The sequence below is a fragment of the Sparus aurata genome, chromosome 18 (assembly GCF_900880675.1).
Source record: "Sparus aurata chromosome 18, fSpaAur1.1, whole genome shotgun sequence".
Classification (NCBI taxonomy): Eukaryota; Metazoa; Chordata; class Actinopteri; order Spariformes; family Sparidae; genus Sparus; species Sparus aurata.
In genome coordinates, this window is record NC_044204.1 from 20,864,162 (window position 1) to 20,885,588 (window position 21,427).

General features: G+C 41.9%; 2 protein-coding genes across 2 annotated transcripts; one reads left to right on the forward strand and one right to left on the reverse strand.

The window, feature by feature from the left end:
• The first annotated feature begins 9,888 nt into the window (after positions 1-9,888).
• Positions 9,889-10,799, forward strand: atoh1b (atonal bHLH transcription factor 1b). Its single transcript, XM_030396770.1, has one exon. It carries the CDS (start codon positions 10,001-10,003, stop codon positions 10,691-10,693), a length of 693 nt encoding a protein of 230 aa, XP_030252630.1. The 5' UTR covers positions 9,889-10,000; the 3' UTR covers positions 10,694-10,799.
• A 1,568-nt stretch (positions 10,800-12,367) lies between these two features.
• On the reverse strand, positions 12,368-21,255 carry dok3 (docking protein 3). Its single transcript, XM_030396767.1, has 5 exons — positions 21,194-21,255; positions 19,098-19,400; positions 18,727-18,817; positions 14,720-14,907; positions 12,368-13,554 (listed from the first exon to the last, which is right to left on the reverse strand). Exons 1-5 carry the CDS (start codon positions 21,248-21,250, stop codon positions 12,691-12,693), a joined length of 1,503 nt encoding a protein of 500 aa, XP_030252627.1. The 5' UTR covers positions 21,251-21,255; the 3' UTR covers positions 12,368-12,690.
• Positions 21,256-21,427: the final 172 nt, after the last annotated feature.

A 21,427-nucleotide genomic window follows, 5' to 3' on the forward strand; every position in this document is an offset into this window, starting at 1 on the left:
CATTAATCGACCATAGAAAATCCATACTGAGGGTTGATGAACAATCTTTACTGCCAAATTACGGGGATCGCACGATTATAATTGAAGTTGGTTGTGGCTGTCACTATTGGTCTAATGAAATAATCTTGTTGAGCTAACCCTCTGACCGTGATCATGACAGACGTGATTATCAATCTTTTTTTCTTTTTTTTTAATATTATGCTTTCCTCCTCCATCATCGCACTCCCTCGTCAGACTGTTAAATGTGGGTAAAGTTTCCCCGGCGTATAACAGACAGAGGGCAGAGGTCAAGTCAGAGGGGATGACGCGGCAAAGACGTGAGGAGTCCACCATCGCTTCCAAGGCAGTTCAATGACTTCACAGGCACTTAAGACACTGAAGGTCACGCACTTTTCAAAGGATCACTCATTGAAAGCAGCCTGCCGTGATTCGCCCGACGTCTGCCACATAACTTCATAACAGCTCCGGCTTTGTGCAGCGCGTTTAATTCAGCCCGCAAGGTCAAAGAGGTCAGTGGACAGTGGTGCTCATCTTAACTGACTAGCAGCCACATGCTGCTCTGAACGCAGCTCGGCCACAAACAGAGCACTACTGCTCTCTACTGACAGCCGTGTGACACTGAAGGCTGAAATAGTGCTCTGTCCTATCAATGTTTTACTCCATCAGTGAAAATTAGAATGACTGCTGTGACATTTCTGCGTTACACACAAGAGGAAGTGTTTTTGGACCATCTTCTTCTTCTTCTTTTTTTTTTTTTTGCAGGAGTATAAGCGGCCGAGCTGAGGATACGATCACATCTTGTCACGGCCCATCTCATGAGGGATGTAATCCCCAGTGAACTGAGCGAGGCCTTATTATGATAAGATACACATCTTTATCCTCACAGTAAATAGCTTTCTGATTGTTGACCATCGCTGAAGCCTCTGGAGAGATCCCCTTCTCAGACAACCGTCTGTCTCCTGCAGGATTTATGTCTGGCAGACAGGTGGTAAATAACCCCAACAGCCCTTAAAGGATCATTAAGCTGGTGGGACTGTGTGCTGGCATTCATAAATGTGTGGTTTTCTGTTTGATTAGAAAATAAAAGAAGCCTTTAATATTTGATTTCGTTGACACCGTCACCGCGGCAAGTATGTTGCCTTGTCTCCATCTGCTGGTATCTGGTAAAATTACATGATATTTTCATTTTAGTGCCATACATTCTTAATATTCATGTTACTTTCAAAGGTTAACGGTCCAAGGTTAAGTTGTTGAGCGACTGACTTTAAGTCCCTTTATAGTAAATGAGAGAAGCAAAAACACCAAAACTTTTTGTTATGGTGGAGAATGAGTTCAGGAGTCTCACAGCTTTAGGACAGAATCTCCTCTGGTAGCCTGGCTGCACGGCAGCAGATACACTTGTATCTTTTTTTGGATTGCAGCAGGGTGAAAAGATGATAATAATGATATTCACTAATTCACTAATGTCACTGATGCTCTGTACCAATGACGCTCTGGGCGGCGTTGATCACCCACTGCAGAGGCTTCCTCTCCTGAGCCCTGCACCAAACATCCCAGTGTGTGATGTGTCCTGTCAGGATGCTTTCTATTGCTCTTCCGTGAAAGTTGACCACAATCTGGCTAACCTTGATGACCATGACAGCTTCTGAGTGACATTGATTCCCAGGAGCCTGAAGCTGTTCACCTGCTCCGCCTCAGCTCCACCAATGTACACAGGGGGTTTGTGTGCCTTTTCCATCTTTTCACTAAAAATCAAATCAGCTCCTTGGTTTTGCTGACGTTGAGATTGTTTGCTCTGATTGCTGATTTACTGTCCATATGAACTCTCTTTGATGATGTCCGCACTCTTACAGTAGAGTTTCCCCGATGTCTGGGTGTGCAGTCAGTGGACGGTGTGAACAGGAGAGGCTGGGATGTTACAGCAGAGGAGGTGTGACTGCCAATCTGAACTATCCAAGTCCAATGTCCCATTTCAGGGTGTAGTAGCACATATTATTAAAAGATTTTCAACAACTTTACTGTCCTTTTCCATGAGGGCTGCAGCACTGTACGTTTTGGAGGCCACAGTCCCTCATGAACAAAATGGATCAAGCACTATAGATATTTTTAGTAATGCGCTCATCTGTGCATCAAAACATGTGAAGACGTTATTACAAGCACAAAAGGCTGAGCATCCGTGACACATTGCAAGTGTTTATCCACCGCTGACAGCTCTCAGAGTCCCTGATGCTCTCGTGTCTGGAAGCCTTTCTTCTTCTTTTGATGGACGGAGTCTATACAGCCCAATCCACGTTCGCCTATCTGCCATATGGTGTGCTGGTACAAAGAAAAGAGCTCACTTGAGACTGCGTTTCTAGCCTGTCATACATGAAGGAGAGCCACACATGGCCCATTACTACAACCCTCTTTAACGATTGATGAAGCACTCAAGCAAGCACAAAGTTTGCTGTATGACTACACCGCTGATGAGCAAACTCATTTTATCCTGACAAGAATAGAAAGGATGTGCGAAGGGACACTAATGTCCCTCATAACAAGTGCAGGAAGATGTATTAATGTTCTTAAGTTAAAGTAACAATACCACAGTTTACATTCACTATGTTGCAAGTACAAGTCTTTAATTCAAAACATGAAGTACAGAAGTGTCATCAGCATAATTAACTTTAAGTATCATCAGGAAAAGTCCTCATCAGGCAACAGAATGGCCTCATTCAGAGGTAATACTTTCATACATTAGAGCTGAAAAGATTGATTGAGTGCTTTGTCGACTATTCAAATTTTTGCGCATCATTTTGATACTCCATCAAGTGGTTTGAGTGATTTTGAGGATAAAAGTCAATATTGTCCGATTCCAGCTTCTTTAATGGGAATATGAACAGTTTCTTCACTCCTGTATGACACTAAGCACGATTTCATTCCAGTTGTTGACAAAACAAAATATTTGAGGACATCACCTTCAGCTTTGGGACACACTAATCAACATTTAATTTTATACCAAGCAACTAATCAATTAACAGCTGACAACAACCGACAGAATTAATCATCATCGAAATGGTTAGGGCAGTTTAATCTGCAACACATTATTAGGCTTTATTTTAGAAGCAGATCGTATATTTTGATAATGGCAAAATGTTATTCTGCAAATGAACAAGAAGTTGTGTATGTCGGGTAAATACAGTGGAGTAAAAAGTACAATATTTGCCTTTGAAATGTAGTGAGTTAAAGGTATAGATGTGTATAAAACTGCAAGTATCTCAAAGCAGTACTTTTTTACATTACTTGAGTAAACTAAATCTACCTCAGACAATGTAGTCCCAGTGGGCCCTATGTGCTATAAGTATTATGAAGTCACACCTCAAGTTCTCCAAGGTGAAAAAAGGAGAACTTTTCATCAAGAAAATGAACTATTGAAAATGAACTATCCAAAAGATACCATGCAAAAAATTTACTTTTGAAAGTCACTTTTCTGAATATAAAAACATTAGTATCACAAGTAGTTTCTGGCAATAAAGTTTAAGTACTTAAAGGTTGAATATTAAATGTTCTATACCAGTAAAAGTAAGTCATACATATATATTTACATGTCTGTGTATATTGTATGCTGTGTGGAATCAGTGTTTTGTTTTTTGTTTTTTGTTTTGTTTTATTTTATTTTATTTTTCTATCTGAGTTCCAACTAAATTAATTAAAATGTATCACTTTGTCTCTGATGCAGCCTGTAGTCAGCAAAGTAACTAGTAACTAAAGTTATCTGATAAATGTAGTGGACTAAAAAGCACAATATTTGATGTAGCAGGTAGTACAAGTACAAGGGTTAGGGTTAACATTGTGGCTACTTAAGTTCAGTACTTGAGTAAATGTACTTAGTTTCATTCCATCTCTGGATAGTTTATAAAGTGAAAGTTTGAACAAGTAGCCTTTAGTTTATCCAAGGTAAATGTGAAAGATCGTGTTATTATGTGGGCTATTTTAAAGTCTTCTTAACAGACTCAGTACGTGAGTAATCAGATTACATTATCTGTTAGTGCTTAACAAAGCTCCGTTTCTGTCCGACACGTGTCTCATTAAAAGGTACGGGTGCCGCCTGTGATCAGTGGTGCAGCTCGGACTTTGAAGAGTTGCTTTGTGACCCCCGTCATGCTGAGCACACTGCGGACCCCTGCGGGCCCCGTCTATAGAAAAAGACGACACCCTGCGGAGACGAGATTTCTAAGACATCGCGAGAAGTAGAGACGGGGTGTGTCTTATAAGCACACAGAGGTTGTGTATAACCGCGTCCCACGCTGAAGTCGGCACTGTCCTATCACAAGTCATCTCATCTTCTTCTTCTCGCCCTCCTCTCAGAGTTCATCAATTAGCCCTCCACCACAGATAACATTGACTTAATGAACCGTTACTCTAACCAGAATATTACTTCCCTTCTCCCAAATTAATGAGGCCGCTAATTGTCCTAATTTGCGTCTGAATTTGCGTCTCTCTTTGCTCAGCAGAAGCACCTCCGGTATGTTCGGGTGAGTGAGGATAATTACAGAGGAGACCGATCCCGACATCAAGAGCTTCACTGTTCTCTGTGAACGATTCTGTGGAAGTGAAGGGGGAAAAAAAGTGGAGACGCTCTATTGTTACGAAATTAAGGAGTCTTTAATTAAAACACAACGGGACGGGACGGGAGGGGGCTCACTGTATGGACCAGTGAGGCAGGAAACTCTGGCGTTCAGCTCCTGTACACCTGTTGGTATGATAATTACATCCGATAAAAGCATTTTTCTATCCACATATCACCAATATTATACTTAATTATAGTAAGGACAGATGGGTCAAAACTGAAGAATACAATTTAATATAATATATTGTGTATGTTTTCAGGTAATACTGAACTAAAAAGCCCAATTTCCTGTGATTATTACAGTTTTATGAATTCATATATTTATTTATGGAGCTCTGTCTGTGTCATAAGATCTATTGCCATGTTAGTAACGCTGTATGGGTCCATAATTTACCAAATAATTCCAAGAAATGTTTCCTGTAAATAACAATGTCATCCTGATTAATGGATGTAATAAGGATTATGAAAAAATGTGAGATCATAAAGTGTACTTCCAGTTATTCATTCTAATTTACTCCTGGGGTTAATTCATCCCATTGTGAGCATGACAGGTGAGTTTTTAAAGGTGCAGTATGTAGTTTGTGGAAGATCGTCAGTGAATGATTATTTCATGCTTAAACAAACTAGATAAACAAACTCTCTTTGTTTTCATGACTGAATAAACAAAATAAACAAACTTAACTTAAACGACATGCTGTTTTATTTTGTTTATATGTGGTGGACCCTGCCACCGTTATAGCTTCAAACATATTCTGGGAATCTAATTGTCCTCTGAGAACAGCTTGTTCATTAAGTCATGGAAAAAAAAAATATTTCTGAGTTTGTATTATTACCCCATTATTATTGTAAATATTACCATTCTGAGTTCCTTCTACAAAACTTCACAGCGCCCCTTTAAACAGGTCAGCCTATAACTCACGAGGAATAAATTAATAATAAATGAGAGGTTACTTGGGTTTAATTTGAGTAGTTCTTTATGAGAAACGTCCAATTTCCCCTTTAATTAGTGACAAAATTATCATTTATTCCCCAGAGAGCTAATTAGATAATTGTAACAAGATTACATCCCTGCGAAATGACTAACTCCTCAAGCCTGTGTGGGTTTTTTGTTTTTTTTATCATTATGGATGTAACGCAGCTCTCATAAGGTGTTCTCATGTCTTGAACAGGTGGACAATGAAACAGAGACACAATGCTTTAAAGTTAAAGCCTCAGAAATAACATTGAATTAATTATAGATTGCTCGGGGCCACAGTTCCTCGCGGGTTCCCAGGGGATAATTGAGGAGGTTTTAAAGCGTCCCCAGTGGAATGAGGACTGCTTTAATTTCACTATTAGGTCTGCTTCATTTACTAGAAATTAGAACGATGAGACGACGTATTGTCATCCTGAAGGGGCTCTCAGACTCTCCACTATCAGCCCAGGAGTGATGAAAAAAAAAAAAACACGACCAATCGCTGCTAAAAAACCCGCTACCTGGAGTAAACAGCAGCCCTGATAGAGCACATGTTGACACAAGTGGGTGCTGCTGTGGTCGACTGGTTCAGGGTTTGAATAGTTAGGATAAAGTGTTGGGCGTGTTGCCAGGTTCCATCACCGGCGTCATCTGGCAGCTGTGGTTGCCAAGTCACTAACAAATTGTGAAACCATTGTAGGCTATAATCCGAGCAGTGATGTTGTTCAGGCATTTTGTGCCATCCACCATCGAGATAGTGGATTGTTTTTGCATTAGGTGCCGTTGTATTCGACGGTACGGCCAGCCTGTCAGGCTTCCATTACTGAAGCATATAGATATTTGTGTGTGTGACAGCTACAAAAGCTACTGCGCCGTGTTTATTCTCGACTTACATGTACTTTGAGCCGCTGTAAATAGGAGTTTACAAGTTGCACATAAAGGCAAAGAACAAACAGGTCCTCGCTGTGAGCAAATTGGTCCAATTTTTTTACATTCTGCCACAGTCAGCCATGTTTACCGTCTAGCTGTAGCTGAGAGAGAGGCCAGGAGCTCGGGCAGAGAGAAAATAGTATTTAGACAGAAAGCCCAGGAGCCTTTTTTTCTAGACATATCTGTAGGTTAAACCCAGGAATCTGTCCATGTTCAATCTTTGCTGGGTCCTGGGTTGGATCACAAGCACCTGAAGGACGAGTAGCCGCAAGGAATAATAGTTAATAGTGGAGCTGGTTGCTATTTTGGCTGTGGGGGGTGTTAATAAGCTCTGCTGAAATAAGAGGGGGACTACATTTTAAACAAATTCATTTGGTTACATGTTAATAAAACAGTAAAACAGCTGGTGTCTTGCTGATGACTTAATGTTTACAGGTGTCTGTTTGTATGAAAACACAATCTGAACAGGTCACCAGACACTGGTGTCATTTTCTGTATGCAGAGTTCACAACAGACTCTGTGTATATGTCTAATATTTTTTGATACTTCAGTAAATTTAATATCAGATGCTTTACAATACATATTATTCATACGGGCCACTTTCACTTTTAACAAAGTAATATTTCACCATGATTACTTTTACTCAAGCACTTTGCCCCACCTGGTGCCCCCGTGTCCCAAATCAATGCAGTGAATGTGTCCTCTTGGATGATAAAACATGATAAAGTGCCCTCTGGGGTGCCCCTCTAGTGGACAATAGATGGTGTAGTTCCCTCTCTTAACTATTAATGTATCACAACTTTCTGCACACTGGTGCCCGTTTTATTTTTATTTTTTTAAACATCCTGAGTCTGCCTCTGTACTCCAGTGTGATTTTTGGGTACTTTTTTACTACACTAGTATAATCATGCATGTAAATACATGTAATTGTTTTTTTTTTACCTTTCGATACATAAGTACATTTATTGCCACAATTTTACTTCTGCATTTGAACTGAAACTTCATGGGTGACTTTCACTTTTACCAGCAGTCATACTTTCACAGGACATCTAAACTTTTGCTCAAGTGCTTTTTACAATTATGTATCAATGCTTTACGTCACAGTATCACTTATCTGCAGTGGTGAAAGGTGATTTTTATCAACACTTTTATAGTACTTGAGTATATATTTTAGATGCAGACTCTCACTTGTAATTGAGTATTTCTGCATTGTGGCATTCTACTTTCACTGAAGTAAATAAGGAGAGCAGCCTGTTACAGCTAACTCTCTAACTTGTGAGGAAAGGAGGAATAGGATTTTGCATATCAGGGCCCCCACAGAAGCCTCGGACCTGCTCTCATAGTTGCCATAACTCGCCCGGATGACAGCCACGTTGTCCCCCCCTTCCACGCCTGGTGGGACACACCAGTCTCTCTTTCTGTCTCTCAGTCTGTCTCTTGCAGGAGGTCACCGAAGCTGACCTCAGAAATGTTCCTCACACCTCCTCGCCCTCCCACCCACCCACCCCGCACCCGCCCAGCACCAGATGGGAAGTGTGGCCGCATTTTGAAAGGGGCTGTGCGCAGGTTTACAGGCTGTTGCTCTGGCGGTGGTGCTGAAGGAATGAAATATTCATGTAGTCCAAAAAAAAAAAAGAAAAAGAAAAAGAAAAAAGAATGGACACCCCGGGACGGAGAGCGTGCCGATTTATTCAACTAAAGACCAGGCCTCATTACACTGCTGGCGGAGAGGCAGGTCACGGTGATTTTCTCTAACCAGAGCTCGACCCCGACTGTCTCAGAGAGGGAGAGAGGGAGCGATGGAGAGAGGGAGGGAGGACGCTGAATGCCAAATTTATCCAAGTCCCCATCATCACAACATCTCTGATCTCCCACCGGACAGATCCGCTGCTGCTGCTGCTGCTGCCGCTGCTCTAGTAGTTCCTCTGCTGTAATGGATGACCTGATGAGTGATTAGCTCTTGGGTTGTGTTGTGTCGGAGCAGTGACTGTCAGGAGGGAGGGAGGGAGGGAAGGGGGGGGGGGGGGGGGTTGTCACTGTGGGCAGCATATGGGAGACGTGGGTGACACACAGAGGTGTGTAGCTCGTGCGAGGTGCCAGGGGACAACAGCTGATAGGCACAGGGGGCCGCGTGACCAATCCAAATTAATTTATTGGGCTTGATTTGTTGTCACCGAGGAAACCAAATCTCATTATGGTGGTTATATGATGATGACGAAGAAGAAGGAGAAAGAAGAAGAAGAAGAAGAAGAAGAAGAAGAAGAAGAAGAAGAAGCATAATAAATGATTCATAAATCGCCCTGAGACAACTTATCGGTTATCATGGCCCTGCTATAGACAGGTGTGTCTCAGCCTGGCCTTCCACCTGTTCGTTTTATTATTCATCTGCAAATAATCCGCAAAAGATTGTCCACATTTTACTGTTTGTTTGGCAACAGATCCCTCCAGGGTCAGAGCCAATTAAGGAGCCAGTTCCTTTGCTCATGAGAAAGATGTCCACAATCATTTTCCATGGAACAGTCCACGGATGATGAGGATGATGATGATGATGATGGTGATCCTTAAAAGTCTATTCTTAACTGCACAACAAAAACAAACTGTCAATCTATCTGATGAACTATGAAATCATAAATCATAAGTCGGGGGGAGACACAACAGAAAACCTTCATAAAAATCCAGACTGCGGTCATAATTTGAACAATTTAGACATGCACACTTGTTACTTCATGTATTTCTGGAAAACTCTAAAGGGGCACTGTGTAGTTTTGGAGAAGATGAATCTATTAATTCTTCCATAAACCAGCTGTTCTCAGAGGAAAACAAGGTCCCCAGAATACTGTTTGAAGCTAGACAGGTGGCAGGGACCGCCACATATAAACAAAGTAAAACAGTATGAAATTGAGCTGAATAATAAACAAAATGACCTGAAAAGATTATGGTTTGTTTAAGAATAATAATAATAATAATATATATTTTTTTAAAGTCAGTGAAGATCTTTCCCTTCTGATTAAAATATCTATGTACTGCACCTTTATAGTCCAGACTGCAGTCACACCTTGTTTAAACAGTTTTGGCATGCTCACTTGTTAGTTTTTTTATTTATGGAGAACTTTAGTGATTTGAATTGAATTGCTAAACAAGTTCATTAGATCAAACCTACCAAAAGCCACGCTCCTTCATGATTAATACTGTGCGCGCCCCTCTGTGTGGGGATAATAACAGAGTCGTGATTGAGTTACAATGCACAATGGGAGAAAAGAAAAAAAAAAAGTGAAGCTTTGTCTAATTGTTCCTTGACAGGGTCAGAGGGGATGGTGCGATTGGCTGCTGCCTCCTGAGGCTGCGGGGCTGTCAGGGCTGCTGGGAGTGACACCAAGGTGACTGTATAAAGTGCTGGCGCAGCAGTGCAGACCGCTCCAGAGACCAGGGCACCAGCCAGAGTCTTCCCTGTGACCTCTCCCTGCCGTGCACCACCACCACCACCACCACCACACCGGGACATTACAGTGATGACTGCAAAGGCAGAGCTTTCAGGCTGGCCGGAGTACCCGGAGGACTTCAGCCTGCTGCAGCATCAGCGCAACCTGGCCCACATCAACTCCAAGACATGGATTTCTTCGAACTCTCTGCACGCGTTCTCCAGGCGGGACGCAGATCTTTCACTGGACAAACTTGCGCCCATGAGTGAACTCCCTGACTGCGTGTCCGCCTCCACAGAGACGGACTCCGACAAGGCGTCAGAGGGAGGCACGGTGAGCCACTTCGGCCCCCAGAGACACAGGCGCGTCGCAGCCAACGCCAGGGAGAGGAGGAGGATGCACGGCCTGAACAAGGCGTTCGACGAGCTGAGGAGCGTCATCCCCTCCCTGGAAAACGAGAGGAAGCTGTCCAAGTATGACACCCTCCAAATGGCGCAGATCTACATCACCGAGCTGTCGGAGCTCCTGACGGGTGTGGTTCACCCGGAGTGCAGGAGTCCAAGCTCGGCCGACAAGACCGCCCGGAGGAATCTGATTCACTCCCTGCAGCCCCCGAACCAGCTGACCGGGGACCAGCGGGACCCCTGCGCCTCCGTGGGCCACCTCATAATACTCGGCTCTCCATCTGACCTGGGGTCAAATAAATCGACTTCTTCCAGCAGCAGTGATGGAGAGTCATCGCATTACAGTGACATGGAGGAAAGTCAGAGCGGGAGACAGTAACAGAGACTTCTCCTCCCCTGCAGATCTGATACAGACACAACCAGATCTCACATAGTCCGACATGCTCTCCTGTCATTTAGCCTAGAAGATGCGCTGCCAAATGTGGAAAAAAAAGCAGGTAATACTAAAAGAAAAGTCTGAGGCGTTGAACTTTTGTCTTCCACGGGGCCATGATGAACTCCCAGGGGCCTTTTCTTAATGCACTTTATAGCCTGAACCATCACTAAAGACATTTTCAGTGTCATTGGTGACATTTGTCTAAATAAAAAATAAAAAAAACAATTATTTTGATATTTATGTATAGCTATTTTATGCGGATTGTTTTGCATAATAATAAAAAAACAAAAAATGTTTTTGATGCTACGTTTCATTTTTATGGCAGTGTTTCCAACACGTGGAGCAGACTGAAGCATCCATTTCCAAAAATTGCAGTATTCAGACCAAAAAAACAACAATGGTTCCTGGTGTTTACAGGCAGTAAACATTTGATTTACAAAGTGAAAAAAACCCTCTTTATTCACTTATGAATGATTTAGAAGCAAAAACATAAACTGGGGGAAGCAAGTCCAAGATATGTGTGTATCTCATTTAATGTAACAAAGCTATTTATAATGAAACAGCCAGGTGTGCATTCAGCTCACTATACTGCAGGACATATTCTCTAACAACGAGTAAACATCCAGATACATAGACACACATACAATATACAGATACCACAGATAGTGGAAGAAGTACTTTTAAAACGCTAACAAAGAGGAGCTTTTTAGTGAAGTGAAAGTAGTAAAGACAAAGTAAAGAAATACTCTGTCACAAGTCAAGGTGGCATTCAGAGTTTTTCTTAAAGATCCAGTTTGTAAGAATTCCCAGCTCGCCAAATACTGACGCTTTCGCATGGCGGCCGACCTGACATCCCAAAATGAAAATTTCAGCCATTATCTTCTTTTGCTCAAGTCGGTAGACGTTTGTTGTCCACAAAACATTTCTGGAGCTTCACGGCAAAACAGTGTAGTAGCATTCTCCTAAATGCTAACTCCTAAAATGTACAAAATCAACTGAAAAGAATCATAAAATGGCTCCATACAGGTCATCAAGCATAAACCAAATCTGTGGAATACCTGATATTATAACTTTAAAAAAAAGAAGTTATTTACACCTGTTTGAAGTCGAAATCATCACTGCAGCTGCTAAGTTAAAAGTCTTGCACCCCGTTGTCAGTAGGTGCGTGAGCTCAACTAAACATCAAGGGTGTAGATATTGTCTTTTCAGATCAATAAGAGATCCCCAGAGACTTGTCCCCATCAACTCCACATCTACTTCAGTTGTTTGGTAGAATGCTGGTAGAATGGTTTTGCTGTAGAGCTCCAGAAATGTTGTGTGGCCTACGACAACTCACCCAACTTGGGGGGGCATGGGGGCAAGTAGATAATAACAAAAAAAAAATGTTTTGGGTGAAATGATCTTCAAGTAAAAGGACGACATTATTAGCATCAAAATATACTTGAAGTACCAAAAGTAAAGGTGACAAAAGAACAGCCCATTTCAGAATATATTATATTATTGGATTTCAATCACTGAAGTTACAGCTGGTTGACATGAGTTTATTTAAACTACTTTTGCAACTGCTGGGTAGCTTAATCCATAAAAATACATCATCATACTATGGTTGATTATATTTTGTTTTAATAATTTGACTCTGCAAAGTAGTTAGAACTGTCAAAATAACTGTTGTGGACCAAAGAGTACATTATTTGTCTCTGGGATGTACTGGAGTACAAGTATAAAGTGGACACAAACACAAAATGGAAACAAAACACAAAAAGTACCTCAACGTCGTACTTCAGTAAATCTACTTTCCATCGCTGCAGATAAGCACACAAACATCTGCAATCCAAGATCTGATGCCTAATGTTCCCAGCTGAGGGATTTCAAAGAAATAAAGAAACTAATTAAGCTTTATGACAGTCTATCACGGGTAAAACTGTCTGTTAACTAATAGCCTACTGAGAAAATGTGGGGCTGCCCGCTCCGGAGGGAGGAAGTGGCTGGAACTTTGCCAGGTCCTTGGAAATGATTTCTGCCAGCCTGTGTTTAAAACTGCCAGGGGCCTCAGAGGGGGGAGTATTGCATGAGGAGCTGATGGCCTCCTCCATCTCTTTCATGTCATCCACTGCCTGTGCCTGTGCATTGTACCCTGGCTGGATGTAGTTGTTCGCAGGGGGCTGACGCTGGTACCGGGCCCTGGGTGGGGTGAGGGGAGCAGCTTGAGGAAGTGGGCAGGGAGGAGGCTGGGAAACAACAGAACCATATAGGATGGGTGATGATGAGGAGTGCTGCAGCTGGGGATTTAAGGTAGAATTGTGTATTTTCACATCAGCATAAATGCACTCTGTGTCTGTGCTCGGTTTTGACTGATCTTTTCTGGTAATAGGAGGGGTGGCCCTCTTTACATTGGAATAAAGTCTGTCGTCCAGGGAGTGATACCTCTCATCCTCATCTTCCTCTCCCACAGCCTCCTTGCTGTTAGAGAGATATGATTTACCTAGCGATGGCTGCTTTAGGTTTAGTCGAGAGATGTCCTCAATAGTAGAGTAGTGGCAGGCAGACTCGTGGTCTGTTTTCACAGAAACATATGCTGGATTACTGACAGGAGGAACGGTGGGCTGGTTGCTTGTAGTTGGGAAGATGATAGGCGGCAGGGCGATAGCTGATCTCTGGACGCCGGCGGGCTGGATGGATGCACTTTTCTTCACAGAGCACTCATTTAATATTGTCTGGAAGATCTGCTGACCATGCCTGGACAGGAAGATGAACACGCCTTCTCCTGAGTCACAGCGCCGGCCTGCTTCAATGCTGAATCCACCCTGCAATCACATCCACATCTTAGAGGAAAGCTTTCTTGCTAAGAGGCAGATGAGAAGATAAATACCGCTTTAATATATGTATTGGACATAATAAACTACAACTAGCACCTACTCTCGAAAAACTCATCACTCTCCTCCTACTGTCCAGTGCCGTCTGAAACACTGTTTTAGCTCCTGTCTCTTTAAGCCCCTCCCCTCCTGTATGACTCCTCTGATTGGTCAGCTCACACATGCCTGAGCCAGCAACTCAACAACAACAGAGCAGCTGTTCTAAATCAATTCTTATGTTTCAACCTAGCCACTTCCAACCCAATCATAGTGTGATGTCACAAAGTCACAGAGGTTAAGGCGGGCCTACTGATGAGGCGTTACAGGAGCAGTGTTTTCTGTGGGAGAGAGGAGCTTCTGTTGGTGCTGTTGGTGGACTTTTACCTTTTTAACGTTCAAGATCTCTTACATAATAATCTGTATAAAACACTAAAGCAAAGGGTAAAAAATGATAAAGCATAACAGGTCTCCTTTCAAACCAATCACAATTGTTTTGAGCAGTATAAAAACAACGATGCAGCAACAAATTCCTGCAAAAGGAAAGATAATAATTGCTAGCTTGTTTACATTCTATCATTAGCAACTGAGTTGGGGTCACAGTAAGTTGATATTGTTAGTATCTGGGGTTTTTGTTTTATGTAGAGATAGAGATTTTGAAAGCTAACATGTAGATGTGGAAGGGGAAGCTAATACTGACTGAAATAGTGAGCTGACAGCAGGCTTATACCCACAGTCTCCATCCAGGGATTCAGGCTAGGCCGACATAGGACTGATAACGGGAGAACAATTAGTTTGGTTGTGCCAAAGAATACAAAGAAATGCGCCACTTTGATTTCAGTATTGTATCTAGTTGGAGTCACCTGCCCATTAGCTTAGCTTACCACAAGACTGTAAAGCAGGGGACAATAGCTAGCATTGTTCTGTTGAACGTAAAACTGTAAAAAAAAAAAAAAAAAAAGCGTGTAGTGTGTTAACTGGTGAGTTGTAGAGGTGCTGGTGGACAGATTTTGTTGCCGTTGGACAGAATCAGGCTAGCTGTTTCCCTCTGTTTTCTCTCTTTATGCTAGGTGAAGCTAACCAGCTAATGGCTGAGTGTGGAATATGAGAAGTTCCTTACCTCGACCTGTCCAAATTTGCGTAACAGTATGTATGGCCAGCGATAGATGGTGTGGCCAGTGTTGATGGCCAGCAGTGTCAAAGCCTGTTTTTCTGGCCAGACCAGATACTGTCCAGACAGCTGGCACCTCCTGGACGCCTCAGTGCTCTGGATAGTCACCTGGTACTGGTTTGGAGGAGGCTTCCGATCTAAGAATGAGCAGACAGCAAAATATTTGCCTTTACAAATCACAGCACGCTGCGGTTAGTGCAGCGTCACTACACATGAAAGTATTAATTTTTCTATATGAGGTCTGAGCAGCAATGCATCAGCAAAGGGAATAACTGTACACCAAATACATTCTCACACGGAAAAATGCTGATTTAAAAGTCGCTTGCACTCTACTAATCTCCCCATGTGACTGGGCTGCCCGGATTTTTCAGGAAAAGTGTAATCCATTAGGAAATAAAAAGAAATAAATTTGTTTAAGCCAGAGCTTGCTGACACTAATACATTCCGGCATTCATGTTTGAATAAATTAGTGGCTATAGCTACCGCTCACACATATTCTAGCTTTCTGCTGAAGTCTTGAATTTCTGATGACATCCAAAACCTCACTGCTTGCTTTTTTCTTGGTCTGTTTCCTTTTAATGTAATGCACTCACCAAATTAGTTTTACAACCTTATTAAATGATAATTCGAGTTCTTACAACCTGAGTCTAATTTGAGTATACTTGGCTATGACACTAACACTCAACAGGTAATGTGCTCATATGAGAGCGCTGCAGCATCACCACAGTTTACTTTAATGGGGCAAAAACCAGTCAATCTAATAAATTATGATAAACCAGCCAGATTATCCACATCACTTTAAAAGGCAATGGAAATGCACATGTAATGTAAGCATAAATCGCTCATTGCTGTATTGAACTCTGCTTCAGCATCAGATGCTTTCCCCCTTTTTCTCAACCCTTCTCACCCATTAATCATTTTTGTACTCGCCTTTAGCAATAGTATCATGTTTGCGGATTTTGTGAATGTCCGAAAATTACTGGTTGAGGCGGGAAGAAGCTTGAATTTTGGTTTGACCACAGCGAGGCCGGAGGCAGCTGTGTAAATATGAATGTCTGACTCACTGAGAAAGTGATGAAGTTACAACATCCGTCGGCAAAGTGTCGTTACTCTCGAGTTGTAACAAGCGTTAGTTATGCACCATAACTCCAGATGCTATGAGCATGAGGATATCACTGGTGAGTTCATCTCTCACTTGCGCAGCAATGAAGAGTTTTAGTCTGCAGAGGACCCGTCTTGGTCTCACCTTGTGAATAAGATGAGCTGAGACCGGTCAAATGCTCCCTTTCCTCAGTTAGTGTAAGCTGCCAATAGACAAATTTGTTTGCTTTAACTGATCATTCTGAATTAAATACGGATTGCACAATGCAATGGCTGTGAAAGAAATGACACGGCACACATATGGATTGGTTCCCAATAATCCTTGTTGTCACTACACTACTCGTCCTGCACATTGGGCTTAATTTTTCTCAAAAAAACGAAGGACCAATTACATCACGAAGGAAGTGTGTCTGCCATTGCACAACCAAAACATGAAGAGGCAACAACTGGATTAACGGTGGAAACTTTACACTGCAAAAGAAAAAGAACCTGCTGACGGAGGAGACAAGGAAGGTGAAGAGGGAGAGTGACACATGAGAGTAAACTGATGGGCATTAACTCAATGGAAAGCGTCAGTGTTGTGTCAAAGTCTGTTCCCTCACTCGTATGTGTTTCCTCTTACCATTGGGACTCGAAATGGGTCAAAACAGGCATTCCTTCAACAGATCAGTAAGTAGCTAAATCTGCAGTCTTATTATTTCAGCCAGGTGTTTTACGTCACCCTTTTTTAATAGGATTGAGATCCTGGTCTCTAAGTCAAATTTGGATTCTTACCTTATGCTTTAGACAGTTATCAGAGAGTCAGTTAACAGTAGCCACGATGCTAAATGTAATCCCAGAGGGAAGCACTTAGTATGAATTTGAAAAAGTTTCCTGTGAAACTCTCGCCAGAAAGCAACCAAGGCTTTATTTGTCATTGTATATGAGTCAAACCTTCGTGTAAAAGCATAATTACAAGGAAAGAGACACTTTTGAGATTTACCGTAGTTTCGTTTTCGGGCAAGCTAATTTTCACTGGAGTGCAGGGGCACTCGTACACGAGCATCAAAATCTTTAAATACACTAAGAAGGCTCGACACAACATGAAACTTTGTTCGTAGTATCACAACAACTCACGTTAGCAGTAGCAACTCCAGCACGCCGCCATCATGGTAGACAAAAAGTGTTGATCCCTGAGTGCGACCTAACAGGCAGGAGAGTAATGGGGGACCGCTCCTCATGCCTTCCTGTTAGGTCGCACTCGGGGATCGACACTTTTTGTCTGCCATGACGGCGGCGCACTGGAGATACAGCTACTAACGTGAGTAGTTCAAAAACCTTCGTTTTAGTAAACTCTGTGTACACAAACAACGTTTTCAATGCTCGTGTTCATGTGTAGAGACCCTGGTGATACTACGTGCAAAGTTTCATGTTGTGTCGAGCCTTCTTAGTGTTTAGCGATTTTGATGCTAGCTTAGAAGTGCCCCTGCACCGCATTGAAAATTAGCTTGCCCGAAAACGAAACTACGGTAAATCTTAAAAGTGCCTCTTTCCTCGTAATTATGCTTTTACACGAAGGTTTGACTCATAATTGTTCACAAATAAAGCCTTGGTTGCTTTCTGACGAGAGTTTCACTTTAAGGGAGAAGTGGGGCCCACTGCTCAGAGCGCTCATGTCATCTGGAGTTATTGCACATAACTTATGTTCTACTTGGTACACACTTTGCCCTCTAAGCCAGATGTGGTCCATGCCTCCCTTGGTCTGTAGGGTACCCACAAGCACAATACACCAGCTTCGTGACAAATCAATAACCAGTCTAAACTCAAATGCCCTCGGTTGCCACAGAGACAGAACAATACCTGATATTCAGTGTGAGGGAAAGGAACTGAAAAATCAACATAAAACCTACTGGTGTGAGACGCAGAGACGATGGTTTTCGCTCTTTGACAGCACAGAGAGAAAGCAGCTCTACGTACGTACGTCTACCAGATAACAATCACTCCGACAAAACACTCATTACAGAGTGAGTCAGAAAAGCGAGAGAAATCCTGCAGATAGAAGTGAATTAAGAGCATGGGGAGTTAATTAGAAAAGCTATATTTAGAATTAGTACTTCTGATCAAAAATCTTTATATCAGTGGAAAATATCGCTTTTGCAACCACATTTATAACTTTTACTTAAATGTAGCCGAACCATGTCATTCAGTTATTTCAGAATATCACAGATCAGCCTTTCTTATCAATGAATTCATATTATTGACACCGCTAACCTATGACCATACATGGCCCAGCAGTATATTAGGTTGTGACTCCATATGTAAGAATTGGCCACCTGTCAATTCATACCCAAAACGAAAAGTGGGAAGATTATCACGAGAGTAAGTGCTGCTAACTGTAGCCACCATTAGCTAGTTAGCTCAGTTAGCCATGCAGCTAGGAGTCCAGACAGACAGTGAGTTTGGAGTTCCGGGGGAGTGTTGGTGCTTACACTGCTAGCAAGCATCTAAGATGGAAAGGCCAAAGCAAGCTGGTTAGCATGCTAACTTCAGTGGATATCTCTTCAACATAACACTGTCTGAATATAAATAAGGGATGAGAATAAAACAATATGGGCCAAAAAAAATCAGACCATTCTCCCTCCCACTTACCTTTGTAAGATTAATTGCTGAGTCTTATTCCGAACTTGTCAAATACCGATGCTTTGGGCTGGTAAGTCGGGCTGGCCACCAACCTTAGGCATTGGTATTTGACGGGTTGTGAATGAGACCGGATTATCAACTATCTTACACATTTGACCATTAAGTTAACCACCTTGTAGGTTGGAAGACATTTTTTTGACTTGATAAGCTTTGGTCTGCAGAGTGACGAACATTACCTGTTTTCCAAGACGAGTAAAGTTCATTGTCCTCCATTGTCAAGCCATTTCCTCCCTCGAAACCCCCTTTGTCTGATTCTCCAGGATCCTTCTGTAAACACAGTGGCAAGATAAACATTACAAGGACTGTACACTAAGCTCTTATCTACGTTTTATGACTTTTAAGAGGTAAGATGCAAGAAAGTACACAGCTTGTGCAAGCACAAGAATTAGAGAAGTGAGGTGACAGAAGTTACAGATACTGTATTAACTTCCTCATTGTGCTATCTATCTCTGATAATGGGTAAGGTTTATCCCCACCTTTCCCAAATGATAACGGTAAAACAGAAAACAGGACAGTTGCACTGGTCAAAAGAAGGGATGTGTGATACCTGGAAGGCTAGAACACAGAGGGCTTTTAGCCAGTCCTGGCTGGCTGTGGAGGCCAGGGTGTAGTTGCACTGAATGGTGTTTAGGTAGAAAGCTGTGCACCCAGGGGGGCAGGACTCCTTTGGAGCAGGATCGGCACTGAGGCAGTCCCTCAGACGCACCACTTTCCTCTCTGGAGTTTTCTGCCAACCGATCTTCATCTGGTCTATGACTGCATTGTTGTCAAGTACGGTGCAGAGCTCCAAACGCCCAACTCCTGTGGAGCTGGGTTTAAAAAGCACCGCCCACATCTTCCGCCATGATCTCTGTTGTAGATGACAGCAGGAGCAAATGGAAGAAGTGACCGTTATTAAGTGGGCTCTCTGGCACTGCTCATGACTGGTTTAGATCCTGTATTATGTTATGACATTAGCAATCATGGCATCTGTTTCTATTGTTATACAGACGACACACCGCTCTGCGCTTCTGCTTCACATGACGAACTGAGTCTTGCCAACATTGTAGAAATTTACCAGTCAGTGATTGGATGGATCTGTTTGATTGCCTTCCCTCCTAACACTACACCTCTGGTTAAGAACCAAGGGCTTGTTTTTAGGTCATTTCTCTCACAGGAAACATTCACACTTTTGTTTATGCACATCTTGATTATTACGATTATCATTCACCCTCTGGCTTGAAAACGGCCTCTCTGTAGATTTAAGTGTGTATGCAACTGTTTAGTAAACAGACAGTTAATAAATACTCTTGTCTAGCTTCCTTTTACCTACAAGATAATTTGCTTTGTGTTTCATCCGCTCATTGTTTCTTCTTTATTATTATTTCATTAGTTTATAATCATCAGCCCTATTTTTTTATCTTGTCTGTTGTTTTTAACATTTCAACTTGTTTTCTGTTTATTTCACGTCTGTTCCGAAGCACTATGTGTTTCATATCTTTGCTCAAAATGTACCAAATACAACATTTTTTTAATCTGATTAACATTTGTTTTGTGTTTTTGGAGTAAAAATGGTCTCCTGTGCATTACTGTCACACTGCTACTGCTTGAATATTGCATAAGATGTTCCTGATGTTCGATTAAGGGCCAGAATGTTGCAGAAACTATCCACTGTGCCCATTTGCAGTCGCATTTACAGTTTTTGAGGGGGCAGTAAAAAAACACACCGGAGGCATTTTCTTAAACGAAAATTGATCCAAAATATGATTTATCAAACCTTAGTCATCCTATAAGATCTTTATGAAGCAAAATAGCATTGCGGGTGATGTTTACAACACTTTACTAGTTAACACATTGCCAAAATTAGGCCCAGATACAATCTAATTAATGATTTGTGACTTTGAAACCAAATTAAAACATATGCAACCAGCCTCAGTTATTACTGATACCAGAAATTCATGATTCGGTCTGAATATACAGACGCAGCAAGATTACAGTGAGATTATTGAGTGGAAAAAGCAGTACTGCATTTCTGGAAGCTGAAAGTGATTGTGGAAATATTGAGACCATTTTCAGCTATATCCACGTGGTCAAACTGAATCATCTCCACATTGACCTGAACAATAGTATCACTCGATATTCCACTGTGTGTGTGTGTGTGTCAGTTTTGCTAACACTGATGTGGGATTCAAAGCGAGTCAGTAAACCTATACATGTATTTATGAAGTGCACATCCACTTCATATCAAATAAACCTTAAGGTTAGCTTACTAACATTATTTTGCATATTTACTAGCCCCTCTTAATATCTTTATGAACATTTAAAAATAGCAAGGCTGATAGCTCAAACCAAAAGGTGTCTTGAATGATGTGGTTGCAAAGACGTGTTTAGTCCTTTCGACCAAGAGTGAAGCTTTGACAGCTGTAACAAATACTGAGAAAGTATCCGCAGACTAAACATTCGCATTAGCTTCAACTCAAAGGTTTTAGAAGTGTCATGGCATGAAATTACTTTGGATGTTATATGCTCCATGTCATGATTAAGCATCTCTGAAAAACATTCATATTGCCGAACATTTGCACATCCATTTACCACATTGACTCCAAAAACACATTATAATTATACCCTTTTCAAGTACATTCAATTTGTTTCTGTAAAACTTACTTTTCCAAACTTGACCCCCTGAAGGTACAGCATCCCTTCCTTGAAGATGACATCCATGCCTGTGAGCTTTGTCTGTAAATCCACTGTAGCACAACCTGTTTCTCTGTGGTCAAGATGTAACTACCCAGGAGGCTAAAATTAGAGTTAAAGTGCTGCTAAACTTTCCTTTATGTCTGCAGCAGCTATCATTCTGATGTGAACTTGTGTAAGTCTGACTGGGCTTAAAGTCAGGAT

What these genes read in the sequence shown, in the direction of transcription:
- atoh1b (XM_030396770.1), top strand. Translation starts at nt 10,001, where the DNA reads ATGACTGCAAAGGCAGAGCTTTCAGGCTGGCCGGAGTACCCGGAGGAC.
- dok3 (XM_030396767.1), bottom strand. Translation starts at nt 21,250, where the DNA reads ATGGATGTCATCTTCAAGGAAGGGATGCTGTACCTTCAGGGGGTCAAG. An exon ending in TCTGTGTTCTAGCCTTCCAG is followed by an intron (nt 18,818 to 19,097) that starts GTATCACACATC and finishes CTGTGTTTACAG; the next exon opens with AAGGATCCTGGAGAATCAGA. An exon ending in GCAAATTTGGACAGGTCGAG is followed by an intron (nt 13,555 to 14,719) that starts GTAAGGAACTTC and finishes ATGTGATTGCAG; the next exon opens with GGTGGATTCAGCATTGAAGC.